Genomic DNA, 23357 nt, shown 5'->3' with positions numbered 1-23357 from the left:
AGCTTCAACCTTCTGGCTTTCGGCCTATAGTATCAGATATTAAACTGCATTTGGCCTTCAACTTTGGTTGTGGCCTACTAACGGTGTCTGCCGCTCCCTGGTGTTTGTCCTCAACTGTATAAAGCTGAGCTTCAACCTTCTGGCTTTCGGCCTATAGTATCAGATATTAAACTGCATTTGGCCTTCAACTTTGGTTGCAGCCTACTAACGGTGTCTGCCGCTCCCTGGTGTTTGTCCTCAACTGTATAAAGCTGAGATTCAACCTTCTGGCTCTCCTTAAGTGCTTTTTAAAAAAAAATTGGTGGTTGGGGCCTAATAACTCTGTCTGCCACTCCCTGGTGTTCTCCTCAACTGAATAAATCTGAGCTTCAACCTTCTGGCTCTCATTTTTTTTTTTTATTTTTTTTTAAACTGGTGTTTGGGGCCTAATACCTCTGTTTGCCACTCCCTGTTGTTTGTCCTCAACTGTATAAAGCTGAGCTTCAACCTTCTGGCTTTCGGCCTGTAGTATCAGATATTAAACAGCATTTGGCCTTCAACTTTGGTTGCGGCCTACTAACGGTGTCTGCCGCTCCCTGGTGTTTGTCCTCAACTGTATAAAGCTGAGCTTCAACCTTCTGGCTTTCGGCCTATAGTATCAGATATTAAACTGCATTTGGCCTTCAACTTTGGTTGCGGCCTACTAACGGTGTCTGCCGCTCCCTGGTGTTTGTCCTCAACTGTATAAAGCTGAGCTTCAACCTTCTGGCTTTCGGCCTATAGTATCAGATATTAAACTGCATTTGGCCTTCAACTTTGGTTGCGGCCTACTAACGGTGTCTGCCACTCCCTGGTGTTTGTCCTCAACTGTATAAAGCTGAGCTTCAACCTTCTGGCTTTCGGCCTATAGTATCAGATATTAAACTGCATTTGGCCTTCAACTTTGGTTATGGCCTACTAACGGTGTCTGCCGCTCCCTGGTGTTTGTCCTCAACTGTATAAAGCTGAGCTTCAACCTTCTGGCTCTCATTAAGTGCTGTTTTTTAAAAAATTGGTGGTTAGGGCCTACTAACAGTGTCTGCCGCTCCCTGGTGTTTGTCCTCCACTGTATAAAGCTGAGCTTCAGTCTTTAGGCTTTTGGCCTATAGTAGCAGATATTAAACTGCATTTGGCCTACTAGTGTGGTTGGGCCCTTAAAACAGTGTCTGCTGCTCCAGGGTTTGCTACTCCACTGAACAAAGCAATGCCGCCTGTTTAGTCCTGTTACCAATTTTGAACTGCATTTAGCCTACTTTATTCTTTGGCCCTATATCTGTGTTTCCTCCTCATCCTGCCCATTGCCCAGCCACTGCTAGATGAGTCTGCTGGTACATTGACCTAGACCACTACATTCCCCTTGCACTCTACACAGCCAGAATCTGACCCTGCTGAAAGTAAGGTTCCCCTTCCCGCATGTTATACCACCTTACACAGGGACAAAGAGGAAGGTGCAGATGAAAGTGCAGGTTCCTTCATCAGGTGGGGGGGCATACTCGTTGGCGACGTCACTGGCACAGGGCCCCTCAGAGTACGCAAAAGTGTCGCTGCTGGTGGGAGGCGCCCCCGCCGTGCAAACACACCGCTGTACTTTGAGGGGCCCTGTGCCAGTGCCAATGCCAACGAGTGGGCCCCCCCTGCTTGCTTAGGATCACAGCACTTGCAAACTTGACATATTTACCTCTCACTGCTCCACCGCCGTGACCTAGTCCACGTTTCCTGGGCCCACTAAAACCTTGAACCAGCCCTACCCCCCACAACTTTTGCCAAATGACCCCCAATTTCCAATGCCCAACTATTATTATAAAGTTAATTAAGATTGACAAGCTTCAGAAACAAGAATGGATGTTTTGGGCATTAAAATGGGCACTGTAGGTGTTTTCCTGGCCTCCACTCACTGTCGACTATGCTTCCCCATTGACTTGCATTGGGTTTCGTGTTTAGGTCGATCCCCGACTTTTAGCGATAATCGGCTGACTGCACTCGACTCGACTCTGGACAAAGTCGGGTTTCGCAAAACCCGACTCGATCTTAAAAAAATGAAAGTCGCTCAACCCTAGTGAATACCCTTGCTCCCCTTAACCTGTCAAAGAGCTCAGAAATCAGGGGCAACGGGTACTTATTTTTAATGGTGATGGCATTAAGACTCCTGTAATCGATGCAAGGACGTAATTCCCCATTCTTCTTCTGTACGAAGAAGAATCCCGCCCCTGCAGGAAACACTGACTTCCTAATGAACCCTCTTGCCAAATTCTCCTGGATGTATTGAGACATAGCCTCCATCTCAGGGAGAGAGAGGGGATATACCCTTCCCCGAGGAGGTTCAGCTCCAGGCAAGAGATCAATAGGACAGTCATAGGGGCGATGAGGTGGAAGAGTTTCTGCAGCTCTTTTGGAGAAAACGTCAGCATAGCACCAATAGCACTTGGGAAGAGAAGAAAGATCTGCGGGTATCTCAGTGGTGGAAACCTGAACGCACTCTTTCACACATCTGCCCTTACATGACTCACTCCAACCCAATATCCTCCCAGAGGTCCACTCAATATGTGGAGAGGGAAACAGAGCCAGGTTATTCCCAGCAGAATTTTGTCCATTCCCTCGGGAAGGACAAGAAGGGAAATAACCTCCTGGTGGGAAGGGGACATGGATAATGTGAAAGGGAAAGTCTGGTGTGTGATTTGTGTGGGAAGTGTTGACCCATTCACTACTCTAACAGTCACCGATTTGGCGAGCATCACCTGAGGTATTGCATGGCGCAGAGCAAAAGCAGAGGACATGAAATTCCCCTCCGCTCCTGAGTCCACACAAAGCTTGACTGTTAGATAAGATGAGCCTAACATGATTGTCCCTTTAAAGGACAACTTGGAGGAAAATGCCTTTGTATCTAGTGAACCTCCTCCAATGGTTACTAGACGCGATCGTTCTCCTGACCGCCGTGGACATTTATTGGCATAATGTCCTATTTGTTGGCAATTTTTACAAACCATGGGTACCCTAGCGGCAGACCTGTTTCAGAGCATCCAGGAAGAGAGGAGCACTCTGCACCACACGATCATTACGCTCCCATAGCAGCGTTGCCCACTCCAACGCCCTGCCCGACAAAAGGGATAAAATAAATCCCACTTTCGCCCGTTCCGTAGGAAAACGTGCAGCCAGAAGCTCAAGATGTATGGAGCACTGACTCACGAATCCCCGACATAGTTTACTGTCACCAGCAAACTTTTCTGGAAGCGGGAGATGGGATAAAGTCGGAGCAGGGGTGGCCGAGGACAAACTGGCTGTAGCTACACTTGCAGCCTGAACAGCGACTGCAGTAACATCCACAGCTGAGGTTGTGCACTCAAGAGCCACCAACCTACCCTCCAGCTGCTGGATGTACCACTGTAAACGCTGATCATCTGCCATTTACTAGCCAGACCCTGGCGCTAGTATTATGTTAGGGCTAGCGGAACGCACCGAGTAAAAATAGATGTTTATTATAAATGACGCGTTCGCAGCCCAGGGTCCACCGTGCAGGAGAACCTGCTGCTAGTGAATGGCGGCACTGTTTGGCGGTATAGACTAGCTCTGTTACCTCACAGAGCAGCCGTGAGAGGAAAGCACTGCGCCCTGTTAGCCTCACAGGAGCGCAAGCTTGCTGCCGAACTGATAGCAGTCAGTGGTTATCCACACACACAATCTCCTCACCGGAGAAGCCGGTATTCTAGGGGTTTATTTCAGCCGGGTCCCTGAATGCAAACACACAATCTCCTCACCGGAAAAGCCGGTATTCTAGGGGCTTATTTCAGCCGGGTCCCTGAACACATTCATGCATAACCATACTGGCGCAAAGCACATATTTGAATTGATACTAGTGCATGGCCGTGTGGCCATGCAAGCCTTTTATAGCTGAAGCACGAACAAGACCTTCCTAGAAGGACCAATGAGAAGCTGCCACAAAGCCTGAGCACCTTCAGGACCTTCCAGGAGAACCAATGGCCTTTGCTGCAGTATCTAAGCATGTGACCCTCGATCTCCAATGAGAGATCTTACCTTGGGCATGCTCAGAAAGAGAAAAGCGGGACTTAGTCCCAAAAGCATCTGCTCGCCGCTGCCCAGCACTGGCTTCAATGGCAGAAGCTGGAAAAGCAGCAGTAACCCTTTGCACAGAGTCAGACTGAGCGAGACGCTGGGACCGACGTCTCCGCTGAGCAGACTCCACTGCGGCAGGAGAAGAATGGGAGACCGCAGTGGAGATGGACCGAGATTCCCCCTGTGCAGAGGCGGTAACTCGACCCCTAACAGCTGTTGCATGAGGTATCAGGGTTCCCAGCACAGCAGGCTTACACCAGTCCCTCACCCACCTCATCTTAATTTAAACTTAAATATATGGCCCATGGCTGACTGCTGCTGTGCCATTATCAAATCTCTACTGTGGGTGAATTGATCAGCCAACTATCTGTGTTACTATCCTTAAATTTTTTTGACATTAGTGGTCTACCAAGCTGATATATCTGCCATCTGACTGTGGCTGAGCAAAAAAGCAGTTTGAGTTGTTGCATAAGGTATCAAGGCTCCCAGGACAACAAGCTTACACTGGTCCCTCACCCACCTTGTCATAATTTGAGTTTAAATTTGAATTTAAATTCAAAGGTTTAAATGATGGCCCAGACCCTTATACCTCATGCATAGTCCATGACTGCTGCTGTGCCATTATTAACCCCTTCACCCCCAAGGGTGGTTTGCACGTTAATGACCGGGCCAATTTTTACAATTCTGACCACTGTCCCTTTATGAGGCTATAACTCTGGAACGCTTTGACGGATCTTGGCGATTCTGACATTGTTTTCTCGTGACATATTGTACTTCATGTTAGTGGTAAAATTTATTCGATATAACTTGCATTTATTTGTGAAAAAAACGAATATTTGGCGAAAATTTTGAAAATTTCGCAATTTTCCAACTTTGAATTTTTATGCCCTTAAATCACAGACATATGTCACGCAAAATACTTAATAAGTAACATTTCCCACATGTCTACTTTACATCAGTACAATTTTGGAACCAAAATTTTTTTTTGTGACGGAGTTATAAGGGTTAAAAGTTGACCAGCAATTTCTCATTTTTACAACACCATTTTTTTTTAGGGACCACATCTCATTTGAAGTCATTTTGAGGGGTCTATATGATAGAAAATACTCAAGTGTGACACCATTCTAAAAACTGCACCCCTCAAGGTGCTCAAAACCACATTCAAGAAGTTTATTAACCCTTCAGGTGTTTCACAGGAATTTTTTGAATGTTTAAATAAAAATGAGCATTTAACTTTTTTTCACACACAATTTATTTCAGCTCCAATTTGTTTTATTTTACCAAGGGTAACAGGAGAAAATGGACCCCCAAAGTTGTTGTACAATTTGTCCTGAGTACGCTGATACCCCATATGTGAGGGTAAACCACTGTTTGGGCGTATGGCAGAGCTCGGAAGGAAAGGAGCGCCATTTGACTTTTCAATGCAAAATTGACTGGAATTGAGATGGGACGCCATGTTGCGTTTGGAGAGCCCCTGATGTGCCTAAACACTGAAACCCCCTACAAGTGACACCATTTTGGAAAGTAGACCCCCTAAGGAACTTATCTTGATGTGTGGTGAGCACTTTGACCCACCAAGTGCTTCACAGAAGTTTATAATGCAGAGCCGTAAAAATAAAAAATCATATTTTTTCACAAAAATGATCTTTTTGCCCCCAATTTTTTATTTTCCCAAGGGTAAGAAGAAATTGGACCCCAAAAAATGTTGTGCAATTTGTCCTGAGTACGATGATACCCCATATGTGGGTGTAAACCATTGTTTGGGCGCATGGCAGAGCTTGGAAGGGAAGGAGCGCCATTTGACTTTTCAATGCAAAATTGACTGGAATTGAGATGGGACGCCATGTTGCGTTTGGAGAGCCCCTGATGTGCCTAAACATTGAAACTCCCTACAAGTGACACCATTTTGGAAAGTAGACCCCCTAAGGAACTTATCTAGATGTGTGGTGAGCACTTTGACCCACCAAGTGCTTCACAGAAGTTTATAATGCAGAGCCGTAAAAATAAAAAATCATATTTTTTCACAAAAATGATCTTTTCGCCCCCAATTTTTTATTTTCCCAAGGGTAAGAGAAGAAATTGGACCCCAAAAAATGTTGTGCAATTTGTCCTGAGTACGCTGATACCCCATATGTGGGTGTAAACCATTGTTTGGGCGCATGGCAGAGCTTGGAAGGGAAGGAGCGCCATTTGACTTTTCAATGCAAAATTGACTGGAATTGAGATGGGACGCCATGTTGCGTTTGGAGAGCCCCTGATGTGCCTAAACACTGAAACCCCCTACAAGTGACACCATTTTGGAAAGTAGACCCCCTAAGGAACTTATCTTGATGTGTGGTGAGCACTTTGACCCACCAAGTGCTTCACAGAAGTTTATAATGCAGAGCCGTAAAAATAAAAAATCATATTTTTTCACAAAAATGATCTTTTCGCCCCCAATTTTTTATTTTCCCAAGGGTAAGAGAAGAAATTGGACCCCAAAAAATGTTGTGCAATTTGTCCTGAGTACGCTGATACCCCATATGTGGGTGTAAACCATTGTTTGGGCGCATGGCAGAGCTTGGAAGGGAAGGAGCGCCATTTGACTTTTCAATGCAAAATTGACTGGAATTGAGATGGGACGCCATGTTGCGTTTGGAGAGCCCCTGATGTGCCTAAACATTGAAACTCCCTACAAGTGACACCATTTTGGAAAGTAGACCCCCTAAGGAACTTATCTAGATGTGTTTTGAGAGCTTTGAACCCCCAAGTGTTTCACTACAGATTATAACGCAGAGCCGTGAAAATAATTTTTATTTTTTTTCTCAAAAATGATTTTTTAGCACCCAGCTTTGTATTTTTACAAGGGTAACAGAATAAATTGGACCCCAAAATTTGTTTTCCAATTTGTCCTGAGTACGCTGATACCCCATATGTGGGGGGGAACCACTGTTTGGGCGCATGACAGAGCTCGGAAGGGAAGGAGCGCCATTTGGAATGCAGACTTAAATGGATTGGTCAGCAGCCGTCACGTTGCATTTGCAGAGCCCCTGATGTACCCAAACAGTACAAACCCCCCACAAGTGACCCCATATTGGAAACTAGACCTCCCAAAGAACTTATCTAGATGTGTTTTGAGAACTTTGAACCCCCAAGTGTTTCACTAAAGTTTATAGCGCAAAGCCGTGAAAATAAAAATTCTTTTTTTTTTTCACAAAAATGATTTTTTAGCCCCCAGTTTTGTATTTTCACAAGGGTAACAGGATAAATTAGACCCCAAAAGTTGTTGTCCAATTTGTCCTGAGTACGCTGATACCCCATATGTGGGGGGGAACCACTGTTTGGGTGCATGACAGAGCTCGGAAGGGAAGGAGCGCCATTTGGAATGCAGCCTTAAATGGATTGGTCTGCAGGCGTCACGTTGCATTTGCAGAGCCCCTGATGTACCCAAACAGTACAAACCCCCCACAAGTGACCCCATATTGGAAACTAGACCTCCCAAGGAACTTATCTAGATGTGTTTTGAGAACTTTGAACCCCCAAGTGTTTCACTACAGTTTATAACGCAGAGCCGTGAAAATAAAACATCTTTTTTTTCCCACAAAAATGATTTTTAGCCCCCCAAATTTTTATTTTCCTAAGGATAACAAGAGAACTTGGACCCCAGAAGTTGTTGTTCAATTTGTCCCGAGTACGCTGATAACACATATGTTGGGGTAAACCCCTTTTTGGGCGCACGGGAGAGCTCGGAAGGGAAGGAGCACTGTTTTACTTTTTCAACACAGAATTGGCTGGAATTGAGATTGGACGCCATGTCGCGCTTGTAGAGCCCCTGATGTGCCTGGACAGTGGAAACTCCCCAATTCTACCTGAAACCCTAACCCAAACACACCCCTAACCCTAATCCCAACGGTAACCCTAACCACACCACTAGCCCTGACACACCCATAATTCTAATCCCAACCCTAATCCAAACGTAAATGTAATCCAAACCCTAACCCTAACTTTAGCCCCAACCCTAACTTTAGCCCCAACCCTAACTTTACCTCCAACCCTAGCCCTAACCCTAACCCTACCCCTAACCCTAACCCTAAACGTGACTGAAATACGTGGCACTGAAATACGTGGCACTGAAATACGTGGCACTGAAATACGTGGCACTGAAATACGTGGCACTGAAATACGTGGCACGTGGCACTGAAATACGTGGCACTGAAATACGTGGCACTGAAATACGTGGCACTGAAATACGTGGCACTGAAATACGTGGCACTGAAATACGTGGCACTGAAATACGTGGCACTGAAATACGTGGCACTGAAATACGTGGCACGTGGCACTGAAATACGTGGCACTGAAATACGTGGCACTGAAATACGTGGCACTGAAATACGTGGCACTGAAATACGTGGCACTGAAATACGTGGCACTGAAATACGTGGCACTGAAATACGTGGCACTGAAATACGTGGCACTGAAATACGTGGCACTGAAATACGTGGTACTAAAATATGTGGCACTGAAATACGTGATACGTGGCACTGAAATACGTGATACGTGGCACTGAAATACGTGGCACTGAAATACGTGGCACTGAAATACGTGGCACTGAAATACGTGGCACTGAAATACGTGGCACTGAAATACGTGGCACTGAAATACGTGGCACTGAAATACGTGGTACTAAAATATGTGGCACTGAAATACGTGATACGTGGCACTGAAATACGTGATACGTGGCACTGAAATACGTGGCACTGAAATACGTGGCACTGAAATACGTGGCACTGAAATACGTGGCACTGAAATACGTGGCACTGAAATACGTGGCACTGAAATACGTGGCACTGAAATACGTGGCACTGAAATACGTGGCACTGAAATACGTGGCACTGAAATACGTGATACGTGGCACTGAAATACGTGATACGTGGCACTGAAATATGTGATACGTGGCACTGAAATACGTGGCACTGAAACACGTGGCACTGAAATACGTGGCACTGAAATACGTGGCACTGAAATACGTGGCACTATGACTGTCAGAAAATGTTCATTAAACGGTTAGGGGTGAGGTTAGGGGTAGAGTTAGGGTTAGGGTTTGGATCCCTTTATCACCTTGATGGTGGTGGGTGGCTTTTCAGTGTGTTTAAATGCATGCGTTTTTAACGCAAACAAACGCATGTGCTTAAAAACGCAAGAAAATACTGCAGGTTGTATTTCTGAAAATGAACGCATGCAGAAAAAAAACGCATGCGTTTGAAAACGCGACCAAACGCGTACAAAAAAACCGCATGCGTTTTCAATGTTAAATATAGGGAAAAAATGCATGCGTTTTTTGTGCAAAAAACGCTGCAGACAAAAACGCAAGTGTGAAACCAGCGACGCTTTTTATAGCAAAAAAGTTTTTGCGTCTCCACATTTTGAGACCTATAATTTTTCCACATTTTGCTCCACAGAGTCATGTGAGGTCTTGTTTTTTGCGGGACGAGTTGACGTTTTTATTGGTAACATTTTCGGACACGTGACCGTTTTTGATCGCTTTTTATTCCGATTTTTGTGAGGCAGAATGACCAAAAACCAGCTATTCATGAATTTCTTTTGGGGGAGGCGTTTATACCGTTCCGCGTTTGGTAAAATTGATAAAGCAGTTTTATTCTTCGGGTCAGTACGATTACAGCGATACCTCATTTATATCATTTTTTTATGTTTTGGCGCTTTTATACGATAAAAACTAAAATATAGAAAAAATAATTATTTTCGTATCGCTTTATTCTCAGGACTATAACTTTTTTATTTTTTTGCTGATAATGTTGTATGGCGGCTTGTTTTTTGCGGGACAAGATGACGTTTTCAGCGGTACCATGGATATTTATATCAGTCTTTTTGATCGCGTGTTATTCCACTTTTTGTTCGGCGGTATGGTAATAAAGCGTTGTTTTTTGCCTCGTTTTTTTTTTTTTTTTCTTACGGTGTTTACTGAAGGGGTTAACTAGTGGGGCAGTTTTATAGGTTGGGTCGTTACGGACGCGGCGATACTAAATATGTGTACTTTTATTGTTTTGTTTTTTTTATTTAGATAAAGAAATGTATTTATGGGAATAATATATTTTTTTTTATTATTATTTATTTAGGATTTTTTTTTTTTTTTTTTTTACACATGTGGAAAAAATTTTTTTTAACTTTTTTACTTTGTCCCAGGGGGGGACATCACAGATCATTGATCTGGCAGTGTGCACAGCACTCTGCCAGATCGACGATCTGCTGTGCAGGGCTGCAGGCTTACCAAGTGTCTGCTCTGAGCAGACACTCGGTAAGCCACCTCCTTCCCTGCAGGACCCGGATGCCGCGGCCATCTTGGATCCGGGACCTGCAGCCAGGAAGGAGGTAGGAGACCCTCGCAGCAACGCGATCACATCGCGTTGCTCCGGGGGTCTCAGGGAAGCCCGCAGGGAGCCCCCTCCCTGCGCGATGCTTCCCTATACCGCCGGTACACTGCGATCATGTTTGATCGCGGTGTGCCGGGGGTTAATGTGCCGGGGGCGGTCCGTGACCGCTCCTGGCACATAGTGCCGGATGTCAGCTGCGATATGCAGCTGACACCCGGCCGCGATCGGCCGCGCTCCCCCCGTGAGCGCCGCTGATCGGTGATGACGTACTATCCCGTCGGCGGTCATACGGGCCCACCCCACCTCGACGGGATAGTACGTCAAATGTCGGGAAGGGGTTAAATTTCTACTGTGAATCAATTGATGCCACGTTTCCTGGTGTCTGCCCCTAATTTTTTGAAATGTTTGGACTCCAAGTTGGGTCTCCTTCATATGTGTTGCCTGAATTTGACAGGGCACTCAGAGAACCAGCCAATACAAACCAAACCGTACCAAATAAATATGCATGAATCTCAATGGAAAGCATATAACTGATCAGAGAATACACATGGGGGAAAGGAGAGAGAGAGACAGAGAGAGAAAGCGAGGGCCCTACTAACCATAAGAGCTTAAATTTTATAAGAGAGAGAGGACCCAACTGACTATAAAAGCTTAAACTCTACAGGTGAGATCGAGAGAGGACCCCGGTGTCCATAAGAGCTTACACTCCACAGGCCAGAGAGAGTGAGATGACTCTTTATTATTAAAGATAGAAAATAACCCTGAAGTACAAACTGTGCTCCACTAGGAATCGTTGATATTGTATCTGATGCCTATCTACTGATCATAATCAATAAAGTCGCAATATAGCACACTCTCTGAAGCTTCAGCAGTGTGGAAAATGGTGCCAGGCAAGTATTTTTTATTTTTGTGAACTGCAAATCCAATCTCAAAATGTTTAAATTCTCTCAAACTCGAACTCAATCCTCCATTGATTGATCTGCTCATCTCTATGTGATAACATTCAACCCTACCTCTGCCCAAACCACATACATGAGCATGCAGGCTTTTGAAATGTAAATTAATAAACACCTTTACATCTTCTATCTGTTGCAGCGTTCCTGAGAAATCTCTGTTTTAATTCACAAGCAAATGAGGTGCTAAGTGCTATAAATGAGACAATGCACTTAACCCTAGAACGAAAGACCATAAAAATCTACACTTTCACATACCTGGGGCCTTTTAGGCCCGTGTGCAAATAACATGGAATAACTCAAATAAAAATATTTTTCAAAGTTTATTTGAAATTGCAAAGTAAGGATGCATTCCCACTAGCGGCGCTGGGGTCGGCCAGGAGGGGATCCGTCATGGATCTGACTTCCTGGTGACCCCAGCTGAGGAGCGTACAGATGCGCTCAGATTTCCTTTCCTGGACAAATATAACAGCGCTTTCTTTTTTTTTCTCTTGGCTCTGAATGTTCCTGAAAATGTATACCACATCGGATCATAGCTTCCGTAGTTTGCCTTTGCAAGCATTTCGTGTTGCTTTGCTCCATCATGGTAGGCATTAAAAGTTCATAGCAAATTTCCGTCAAGAATAGACGTCTCTTGTCCTTCCTGTTGGCATGGAATTCTGGATGTGTTTCACTATAAGGGCAATATAAGCATACAGTTCCTCTTTTGTTATATTTTTATATTTTTTTATCTTACTGAAGCTATACGTTTTCCTTCTAAGTTAGTACACAAAACTACCTCATCTACAATATAATTTGAAAATTTTTTACAGAAAACATCTCTTGTAATCACATGTAAACCTAGTACAGGCCTAAAAGGCCCCAGATATGGGAATATGGGGTATTCCCAAAAAAGAGTTGTTATACCGAAATGCCTGTAACATAAAAATATATGAACAACTGGAAATTACTAACAACTACAGTATATACCTGAGGAATACCTAGAGTTTCAGAATTCTAACTAAAGTAATCTTGCAGAAAATGGAAATCAATTAATCTAGCGGGCCTGCGAGGCCCCAGGTATGCGTTCTAGGGTTAACTAGCCTTGTATCCTGCTACAAGAATATTTAGCATGTTTGATAGCTCTATTTATATGTGATATCAGTCTGATTAAAAGGCTGATGATAGGCAGTAAACAATCTGGGAGGCAGAGGATGAAGATGTGCTAAATTATGCCCAGTACACTTAAAGAGATACTCCCATCTCCAAGATCCTATTGCAATATGTAGTAGGTGTAACAATTTTATCAAATGTCTCCAAGTAGAAATGTAGTATAGTTTTTCTGATTCGCTATGTCGCTTACCCCATTGCAGTAGCTTAGGTATCCATGTTATCTCATTTTCATCTGAATAAAACTAATTACTCAGGAATGCAGAAACAGATAGAAGATGTAAAGGTGTGGATGGATTTACTTTTCAAATTTACCATTCAAAATGGATTGTATAGGTTACAAAAACATGACTTCTTTTTACCCAAGCGATATCATACCTGTCCATAGTTTATGTTTATTTTTTCAGCACGGTCTCTTTAATTCATTTCTCTATTGGGATTATGACAAAATTATTCAACCTCATACATATTTCATTTAAAAATAAAAAAAACTTCATGGAAACTTTTTATTCATATATTTTTATTTTCTTGCCTTGCTAAAAATTACTAATCCAGTTATGGAGACATTTTAAACCATCAGAAATGCTGAAGTGGTTCTTCTCAGCCTCCTGCAAAACATAATAATATACAGTAGAATTGTTAGAAAAGTCTGGACATCTAAAATGTCATTAAAATTACTCATTAATAAGTTAGAAAATTTCTGACTTTGCAACAAGAATAATTATCCTGTGATAATCCTTATAATTCTATCTTAATACAAATTTCCTCCATTAGATTTAATGTAATTGAATATTTTAGGATCTCTACTTTAGGATCACATAGATTTTTTTTTTCATTTCTGCATGCATAAATCTATATCAAGCATTTTTTTTAACATTCTTTGTTGTGTCCTTATTATTAAATCATTTTTGAATGATTTTGTATTTTTACAGATATTTATTTGTTTCAGCCTTCTTTAACTATATGTACTTTATACTTACTGTCATATTAATTACTGTATTTTATGCCTATTTGTAAGCCAAACCAGGAGTGGGTGAAAAATACAGAAGTGGTGATATGTTTATATTATACTTTTCCTCTGATTGTTCCTCTCCTGGTTTGTAAAATACTGAAGGTGTGAATGTGGCCTTAAGACATTTAGGGGTCCAGAATACACAAAAAAATGTGAAAAGGGAGGAATGATGGTAAGCTAACATAAGAATCAATGCAGTGCAATGACTGCATGCCATTTACCCATGTGACTACAGCAATCTACAATGGGCTGCAGAAGTCAAGTGGGCAGAGGGCACCTAATCACTGCAAGGATCTACTGTATACAGAAGCTGGTGGGGAGCAAGAGGGCTTTTATCACGTGAGATCTGATCCCATTTAACCCCTTTCTGTCATTGGACGTACTATTCCGTCCATGTGGGGTGGGCCCTACTTCCCAAGGACGTAATAGTACGTCCAGCGCGATCGGCCGCACTCACGGGGAGAGCGCGGCCGATCGCGGCCGGGTGTCAGCTGCCTATCGCAGCTGACATCCGGTGCTATGTGCCAGGAGCAGTCACGGACCGCCCCCGGCACATTAACCCCGGAACACCGCGATCAAACATGATCGCGGTGTGCTGGCGGTATAGGGAAGCATCGAGCAGGGAGGGGGCTCCCTGCGGGCTTCCCTGAGACCCCCGGAGCAACGCGATCTGATCGCGTTGCTCCGAGGGTCTCCTACCTCCTTCCTCGCTGCAGGTCCCGGATCCAAGATGGCCGCGGCATCCGGGTCCTGCAGGGAGGGAGGTGGCTTACCGAGTGCCTGCTCAGAGCAGGCGCTTGGTAAGCCTGCAGTTCTCTAAGTCAGATCGGTGATCTGACAGAGTGCTGTGCAAACTGTCAGATCACCGATCTGTGATGTCCCCCCCTGGGACAAAGTAAAAAAGTTTTAAAAAAAATGTCCACATGTGTAACAAAAAAAAAAAAATCCTAAATAAAGAAAAAAAATATATATATTATTCCCATAAATACATTTCTTTATCTAAATAAAAAAAAAACAAACAATAAAAGTACACATATTTAGCACCGCCGCGTCTATAACAACCCAACCTATAAAACTGTCCCACTAGTTAACCCCTTCAGTAAACACCGTAAGGAAAAAAAAAAACGAGGCAAAAAACAACGCTTTATTATCATACCGCGGAATAAAAAGTGGAATAGAATGCGATCAAAAAGACAGATATAAATAACCATGGTACTGCTGAAAGCATCATTTTGTCCCGCAAAAAAAAAGAGCTGCCATACAGCATCATCAGCAAAAAAATAAAAAAAGTTATAGTCCTCAGAATAAAGCGATGCCAAAGTAATTATCTTTTCTATAAAATAGTTTTTATCGTATAAAAGCGCCAAAACATAAAAAAATGATATAAATGAGATATCGCTGTAATCGTACTGACCCAAAGAATAAAACTGCTTTATCAATTTTACCAAACGCGGAACGGTATAAACGCCTCCCCCAAAAGAAATTCATGAATAGCTGGTTTTTGGTCATTCTGCCTCACAAAAATCGGAATAAAAAGCGATCAAAAAATGTCACGTGTCCGAAAATGTTACCAATAAAAACGTCAACTCGTCCCGCAAAAAACAAGACCTCACATGACTCTGTGGTCTCAAATATGGAAAAATTACAACTCTCAAAATGTGGTAACACAAAAAATATTTTTTGCAATAAAAAGCGTCTTTCAGTGTGTGACGGCTGCCAATCATAAAAATCCGCTAAAAAACCCGCTATAAAAGTCAATCAAACCCCCCATTTCATCACCCCCTTAGTTAGGGAAAAATTAAAAAATTAAAAAAACGTATTTATTTCCATTTTCCCATTAGGGCTAGGGTTAGGGCTAGGGCTAGGGTTAGGGCTAGGGTTAGGGCTAGGGTTAGGGCTAGGGTTAGGGTTGGGGCTAGGGTTAGGGTTAGGGTTAGGGCTAGGGTTAGGGCTAGGGTTAGGGCTAGGGTTAGGGCTAGTGTTAGGGTTGGGGCTAGGGTTAAGGCTACAGTTAGGGTTGGGGCTAAAGTTAGGGTTGGGGCTTAAGTTAGGGTTAGGGTTTGGATTACATTCACGGTTGGGAATAGGGTTAGGATTAGGGTTAGGGGTGTGTCTGGGTTAGAGGTGTGGTTAGGGTTACCGTTGGGATTAGGGTTAGGGGTGTGATTGCATTAGGGTTTCAGTTATAATTGGGGGGTTTCCACTGTTTAGGCACATCAGGGGCTCTCGAAACGCGACATGGCATCCGATCTCAATTCCAGCCAATTCTGCGTTGAAAACGTAAAACAGTGGTCGTCCCTTCCGAGCTCTCCCGTGTGCCCACACAGGGGTTTGCCCCAACATATTGGGTATCAGCGTACTCAGGACAAATTGGACAACAACTTTTGGGGTCCAAGTTCTCCTGTTACCCTTGGGAAAATACAAAACTGGGGGCTAAAAAATAATTTTTGTGGGAAAAAAAAGGATTTTTTATTTTCACGGCTCTGCGTTATAAACTGTAGTGAAACACTTGGGGGCTCAAAGTTCTCAAAACACATCTAGATAAGTTCCTTGGGGGGTCTACTTTCCAAAATGGTGTCACTTGTGGGGGGTTTCTACTGCTTAGGTACATTAGGGGCTCTGCAAACGCAATGTGATGCCTGCAGACCATTCCATCTAAGTCTGCATTCCAAATGGCGCTCCTTCCCTTCCGAGCCCTCCCATGCACCCAAACGGTGGTCCCCCCCACATATGGGGTATGAGCGCACTCAGGACAAATTGGACAACAACTTTGGGGGTCCAATTTATCCTGTTACCCTCGGAAAAATACAAAACTGGGGGCTAAAAAATAATTTTTGTGGGAAAAAATTTTTGTTTTATTTTTACAGCTCTGCATTATAAACTTCTGTGAAGCCCTTGGTGGGTCAAAGTGCTTACCACACATCTAGATAAGTTCCTTAGGGGATCTACTTTCCAAAATGGTGTCACTTGTGGGGGGGCTTCAATGTTTAGGCACATCAGTGGCTCTCCAAACGCAACATGGCGTCCCATCTCAATTCCTGTCAATTTTGCATTGAAAAGTCAAACGGCGCTCCTTCCCTTCCGAGCTCTCCCATGCGCCCAAACAGTAGTTTACTCCAACTTATGGGGTATTAGCGTACTCAGGACAAATTGTACAACAAAGTTTGAGGTCCATTTTCTCCAGTTACCCTTGGTAAAATAAAACAAATTGGAGCTAAATTAAATTTTTTGTGAAAAAAAGTTAAATGTTCATTTTTATTTAAACATTCCAAAAATTCCTCTGAAACACCTGAAGGGTTAATAAACTTCTTGAATGTGGTTTTGAGCACCTTGAGGGGTGCAGTTTTTAGAATGGTGTCACACTTGGGTATTTTCTATCATATAGACCCCTCAAAATGACTTCAAATGAGATGTGGTCCCTAAAAAAAAATGGTGTTGTAAAAATGAGAAATTGCTGGTCAATTTTAACCCTTATAACTCCCTAACAAAAAAAAAATTTGGTTCCAAAATTGTGCTGATGTAAAGTAGACATGTGGGAAGTGTTACTTATTAAGTATTTTGTGTGACATATCTCTGTGATTTAATTGCATAAAAATTCAAAGTTGGAAAATTGCGAAATTTTCAAAATTTTTGCCAAATTTCTGTTTTTTTCACAAATAATCGCAGGTAATATCAAAGAAATTTTACAACTATCATGAAGTACAATATGTCACGAGAAAACAATGTCAGAATCACTGGGATCCGTTGAAGTGTTCCAGAGTTATAACCTCATAAAGGACAGTGGTCAGAATTGTAAAAATTGGCCCGGTCCATAACGTGCAAACCACCCTTGGGGGTAAAGGGGTTAATTTTTGGACATTTTTTGAGATTTTAAGATAATACTTTAAATACCTACAACTTTACTCTCAAAACCTGCATTTAGAGAGCAGTCCTAAACCACAAATTCCAGATCCAACTGCAGATAAATTTGTAATTGCATTGTTAATTCATTAAACACATATACAATTTGCAAGAAATAAATAAAAGGGGAGACCTCTGTGAAACATTTGCATTTCGAATGCCAAACATTCTTAATCCTGGTATTTATTTTATTATATGCAATGTGTATATTTTTTAATAGATTAACAATAAAATAACGATTTTTCGCAATTGGATCTGGAAGCTGAACCATTTTTTTTCCTGTCTGCACAATAACTTGGATTTGATACTAAGAAAAATGTGGCAAATATCTTACAACATACACTATTAAAAAAAAAAATAAGAAGAAAGATTTCAAATTTGGCAAGTCCCAGATTAAGAATAATCAAAATTTACTTTGGCCTTCAAGTCCTCCCGGCTTGCCTCCACCAACGATAGCTGGAAGCGTTGCACTGATTGCACCACTTTCAGGTGTGCGATCTCCAGGTGGAGCTCCTGTAGGATGAGTCTCAGCACCACTCACATGTTGTTTGGGTGTAGGTTTAGGACCCTGAAATAGATGTTAGCAGAGATAAATACATATCACACACAAATTAGGTATAGAACATTCCCTTTGGCATTCATGTTCTTTGAAAAGCTAAGAAACACCCAATTTGACTGAAATTTCTGCTCCTATATGAGCTGTGATCCCCCATTTTAAGACTTCTAAATGGAAAATCTGTTTTGCTATGTAGTAATTTCAACATAAGCACACATGAATGTTGGTCTTCTTGAAAGCTGTAATGAAGGCATCAATGTTTACCTCTAACTTTTTCCAGAAAACGGTGCAATTAACAAAAAGATGTATGTCCATCATAAACCTCATTGATCAATTATTACTCAACTTACCTGTGCAGGTTTGTCATGTGATTCAGGCTTAGCTGGTGGCTTGCAAGGGGGTGATGATGGACCTCCTGCAGGTTTAGGATGACTTGGATGGTCATTGTCATCTAATTCTTCTGAATGGGTAGGTTTGGAAGAGTTACCAAATCCTGCTACATTGTGATGGTCAAATGTATGTTCATCTGAATTTTCCAAATCTTTTGGATGAGGTGGGCTGGAAGAGTTAACATGTGGGGGTTGTCCTGTTACATTAGGATGGTCAAATGGATAGATAGTACCATTGGGTGGTGGATTTGCAGGTTTAGGACCTTCAGGGAGTTTTTCTGTTACAAAAAATGTTATGTAAATATTTTTCTGTGATAGATGAAACGGTACAACGATAATGTGGAAAAGACACAATTTACATTTAAATATATAAAACATACAATTGCATAATCATTTGTTCTAATTAACTTCTGCAGAAAATAATGTAAGATAAAGGTAATTGCATCACAAATGTTTTGGCACCATGTGGAATTGCAACAGCTCTGTAGTTTTGCATGATAACTAGTGTTGAGCGATACCGTCCGATACTTGAAAGTATCGGTATCGGAAAGTATCGGCCGATACCGGCAAAATATCGGATCCAATCCGATACCGATACCCGATACCAATACAAGTCAATGGGACTCAAGTATCGGACGGTATCCCTGATGGTTCCCAGGGTCTGAAGGAGAGGAAACTCTCCTTCAGGCCCTGGGAACCATATAAATGTGTAAAAGAAAGAATTAAAATAAAAAATATCGCTATACTCACCTCTCCGACGCAGCCGGGACTTCAGCGAGGGAACCGGCAGCGTTGTTTGTTTAAAAATCGCGCTATTACTTGGTTACGTGAATTCCCGGCTTGTGATTGGTCAGGTCGGCCATGTTGCCGGGACGCGGACCAATCACAGCAAGCCGTGACGAAATTACGTCACGGCTTGCTGTGATTGGTCCGCGTCCCGGCAATATGGCCGCCCTGACCAATCACAAGCCGGGACGTCACGGGAGGCTGGACACGCGCTCATTTTAAAATGGGCGCGTGTCCAGCCTCCCGTGACGTCACGGCTTGTGATTGGTTGCGCCGCGATCAACCAATCACAAGCCGGGAGGCTGGACGCGCTCATTTTGAAATGGGCGCGTGTCCAGCCTCCCGTGACGTCACGGCTTGTGATTGGTTGCGCCGCGATCAACCAATCACAAGCCGGGAGGCTGGACGCGCTCATTTTGAAATGGGCGCGTGTCCAGCCTCCCGGCTTGTGATTGGTTGACCGCGACGCAACCAATCACAAGCCGTGACGTCACGGGAGGCTGGACACGCGCCCTTTTTAAAATGAGCGCGTTTCCAGCCTCCCGTGACGTCACGGCTTGTGATTGGTTAATGGTGGCCATGTTGCCGGGACGCGGACCAATCACAGCAAGCCGTGACGTATTTTCGTCACGGCTTGCTGTGATTGGTCCGCGGCCCGGCAACATGGCCGCCCTGACCAATCACAAGCCGGGACTTCGCGTAACCATGTAAAAGCGGGAATTTTAAACAAACAACGCTGCCGGTTCCTGCGCTGAGGTCCCGGCTGCGTCGGACAGGTGAGTATAGCGATATTTTTTATTTTAATTCTCTATTTTACACATTTTAACATTAATGTTGTTCCGATACCCGATACCCGATACCACAAGAGTATCGGAATCCCGGTATCGGAATTCCGATACAGCAAGTATCGGCCGATACCCGATACTTGCAGCATCGGAATGCTCAACACTAATGATAACTCGTTCTATGCTGGCGATATTTTAGCTATGTATGTCTCCCTTTACAAACCTGGGCTTGAAACAGATCAACCTTCATCTACGACCTTTTTTTTTACTTTAATGTGTGTATTTGAGGCTAAAAATATTTTTTGAAGTTCAGTTTCATAAAAAATATTTCATTGTTTTGCAAGTACAAACTGCACATTCAACTTTGATGTTTTCAGTGGTCATTAATCAAATGATAGGAACTCAATAAAGGCAGATAAAAGAGTCATAAGCGCTCCCATTGTACCATCAGAATGAGCTCACAGATATATTCTCAGTTGACCCATCCTGTATCCAGCATTTGTATGTGCAAAACACAGGTGATAAGAAGTCAAAGAATGACAATTTTTGAATGAAAACCAATTAGAAAAATGATTTTTAGCTAAACATACATTTAACTAATCAAATACATTTTCCACAAACTTGGAAACCCCCCTTGAACTTCTACATAAGTAACACTATCAGAACATAATACCTCTCAGTAAATTATGTCACAATTCAGTGCAAAACTAGGAATATCCTTGTTTCTAAAGATTAATTTAATTGGTTGTAACATTATTAGTTCAAGAGTAAACTTTAGGCTTTGTGAATATGGCTGTACTACTTCTCGGTTTTGCTGAGATCCTATAGAGCAGTGTTTCTCAACTCCAGTCCTCAAGACTCACCAACAGGTCATGTTTTCAGAATTTCCTTAGTATTGAACAGGTGATGGAATTAATGCTTGAGCAGGTGGTGAAATTATCACCTGAGCAATACTAGGGATATCCTGAAAATTTGACCTCTTGTTGGGTCTTAAGGACTGGAGTTGAGTAACACTGTTATAAAGGAACATGATGCTTCAACTATCCCTCTATATTATTCCTTATAAAATTGTTCTACCACAATATGGCATCCAGGGAAGTCTGTTCAGAACCTCGTAGAGACAGTAGTATGGTTCCATACTACAGAAGACATATGGGCCTCTATGCATTTCCTTACAGGCACTATGGACATAACAGGGTCCTCATGATAACAATTTGATGGTAAATAGATCAACCTATGAGAAAAACACCTATTCATACATTCTGCAAGCGAAAATATTCTCACCAGGCTTTTTAGGTGGAGCAGCGAGTGCAAGAGCCACTAGGGCTAGGAAGATGAGGTACTTCATGGTTGCAGAAAGCTTCTCAGTGCACTTCCCCAGGAGAGAAGACCCAGTCACTTGGGATGACAACACACTCGTTCTGTATTTATGGTCCTTCTGCAGCTCCTCCCCTTGTAAAGAGGGTTTTCTGATTTGTAGACAGTCATGACCAGGTAGGAGAGGAGATCATGAGATTGCAACAATTGTTTCATTGAAAAGGACAAATGTCCTCAGGAGAAGGATGACGTGAGTGTAGAGTGTATATATGATACTGTCCAGGAATGTACAAAGAAATATGACTATAATTAGATATTTCTACACTGCTTTGATGTTATAAGGTATTGAATTGTAAATTCATGGAAATCAGGATCATGTGGCGGTTTTATTTTCTAGTAATCTATAACCACACTCCACATGTGATCATCATATAACACTGCTTTACTATATCATTTTCAGATGGTTTCCTCTACATAATTTACAAATTCTATTTTCTATGTGTGTTAGTAATGAAGATCGCATAGTTTTTATTATTTTTACATCCAAATATTGAATACTCCAACACCAAAAAATATAACGGGCTGTTTTATCACAGTAATCCATTTATAATCCCTACTAGGGCATAAGGACTTAAAAGAGAGATTCCTCACTTTCGTCCCCATCCCTATAAGCCAGACATGAGAGTCTATTGATTTGAGTAGCCAATATGCAATACTTCAAATGTCTGGCTGCCTGTGGCTCTTCTCAGCCACACATTTGTTGAGTATACCAAAAACATCTGCTATTTTAAAAAAGTTGTTTTTGGTCTTTTAATACTATTAAACAAAGATGTTCTAGAGGCTGGCTTCATAAAATGTGCATTTTGAAAAATGGAGAACATGCAATTGACTATTAACACATTTCTGATTGAGGCATAGTTCAGAGTTAGTTTTTTCAAAAAGGTGTACACATTAATAGAATCATGTGTAAATTACTCAGAGAATGTTATGTGGTTACTAGAATTCAGATTGCTGCTGTAGCTTTTATGCATGATCCATGACGTCAGCCGGTCTTCTAATACCTGACTGATGCCTGGCTGATCTTCAATGCTCTATGTGCTCTGACCTCCCAACTATCCCGATACTAGACACATAATGATACATCTTAGTTTTAGACAGATATCACTTTTCTAAAAAATTATGTTTTTAAACAATACAATTATTCTTCTCCCATCATATTTAGTTTATTTTAAAAGAATAGTGGTGGATTGACCAGCGAGTGAGACCCAGAAGCTATGCAAATCTATAGATAATACTACAACCACAAGTAAACAGTAGAACATAATGGTAGACTCTAGCGAATATTATGCCGTCAAGAAAATACTTAAAGAAAAAAACAGCCAGCTCACCATTTGAAACACAGGTGCACAGAAGTCCGTCCTGGTTGAACGTGGATATAGAAATTTTACCATGATTCTGAATAAAGGAGCGTCTATTTTTACCCAATGAGCTGGAAGAATCTTTTCTTATTTGTGAAGAAAATACCTGCTGCTTTACTGTTTGAGTTTTTAATTTGATTTTACTGTACTGGACATAAGAAACCCAGATATGGGCCACATAGTCAAGTCTGTTACTGGTCTTAACTATAGCTGGCCATACACTTTACATAACTGCCAGACAAACAGCTCTTTTTTCCAAACCATCTCATAAACATGCACACTTGGACACAGAGAAGAGAGACGAGTAACCTGCCTGATGCATGGACAGTGGTTTTTCTACCCTATGACTATAAGGATTGGCATGTTCAAATCCAACAATTTGATCCTTCTATCAACATAGAATAGTGTAGAAATCTTATACAATTTAGATGGTTGGTTGGTCCTGTTAAAACCTTTATTTTTATCCACAAAAGATATTCATATTTCTCTATTGCCATAAGTCAAACTATCACCTGAATTGTGATGAGAAATGAAATCTTCACTGCTTGGTCCTTTGTCCAGTCTTATGCTTACTAGGTTCTGTGGCATATTGTAGTCACGTGAAACCTATTGACTACGCTTTACATGAAGACATGACA

The 23357-nt window shown here is 42.3% G+C and overlaps 1 protein-coding gene across 1 annotated transcript; it reads right to left on the bottom strand.

Moving 5' to 3' along the window:
- Window positions 1–13059: 13059 nt before the first annotated feature.
- LOC143768389 (uncharacterized) lies at window positions 13060–21413 on the bottom strand. Its single transcript, XM_077257064.1, has 4 exons — window positions 21269–21413; window positions 18375–18691; window positions 17883–18036; window positions 13060–13164 (listed from the first exon to the last, which is right to left on the bottom strand). Exons 1-4 carry the CDS (start codon window positions 21330–21332, stop codon window positions 13157–13159), a joined length of 543 nt encoding a protein of 180 aa, XP_077113179.1. The 5' UTR covers window positions 21333–21413; the 3' UTR covers window positions 13060–13156.
- Between the last annotated feature and the right edge of the window lie 1944 nt (window positions 21414–23357).

Source organism: Ranitomeya variabilis, chromosome 4 (genome assembly GCF_051348905.1).
Source record: "Ranitomeya variabilis isolate aRanVar5 chromosome 4, aRanVar5.hap1, whole genome shotgun sequence".
In the NCBI taxonomy this organism is placed as follows: Eukaryota; Metazoa; Chordata; class Amphibia; order Anura; family Dendrobatidae; genus Ranitomeya; species Ranitomeya variabilis.
This window is presented reverse-complemented; position numbering and strand designations above follow the sequence as displayed.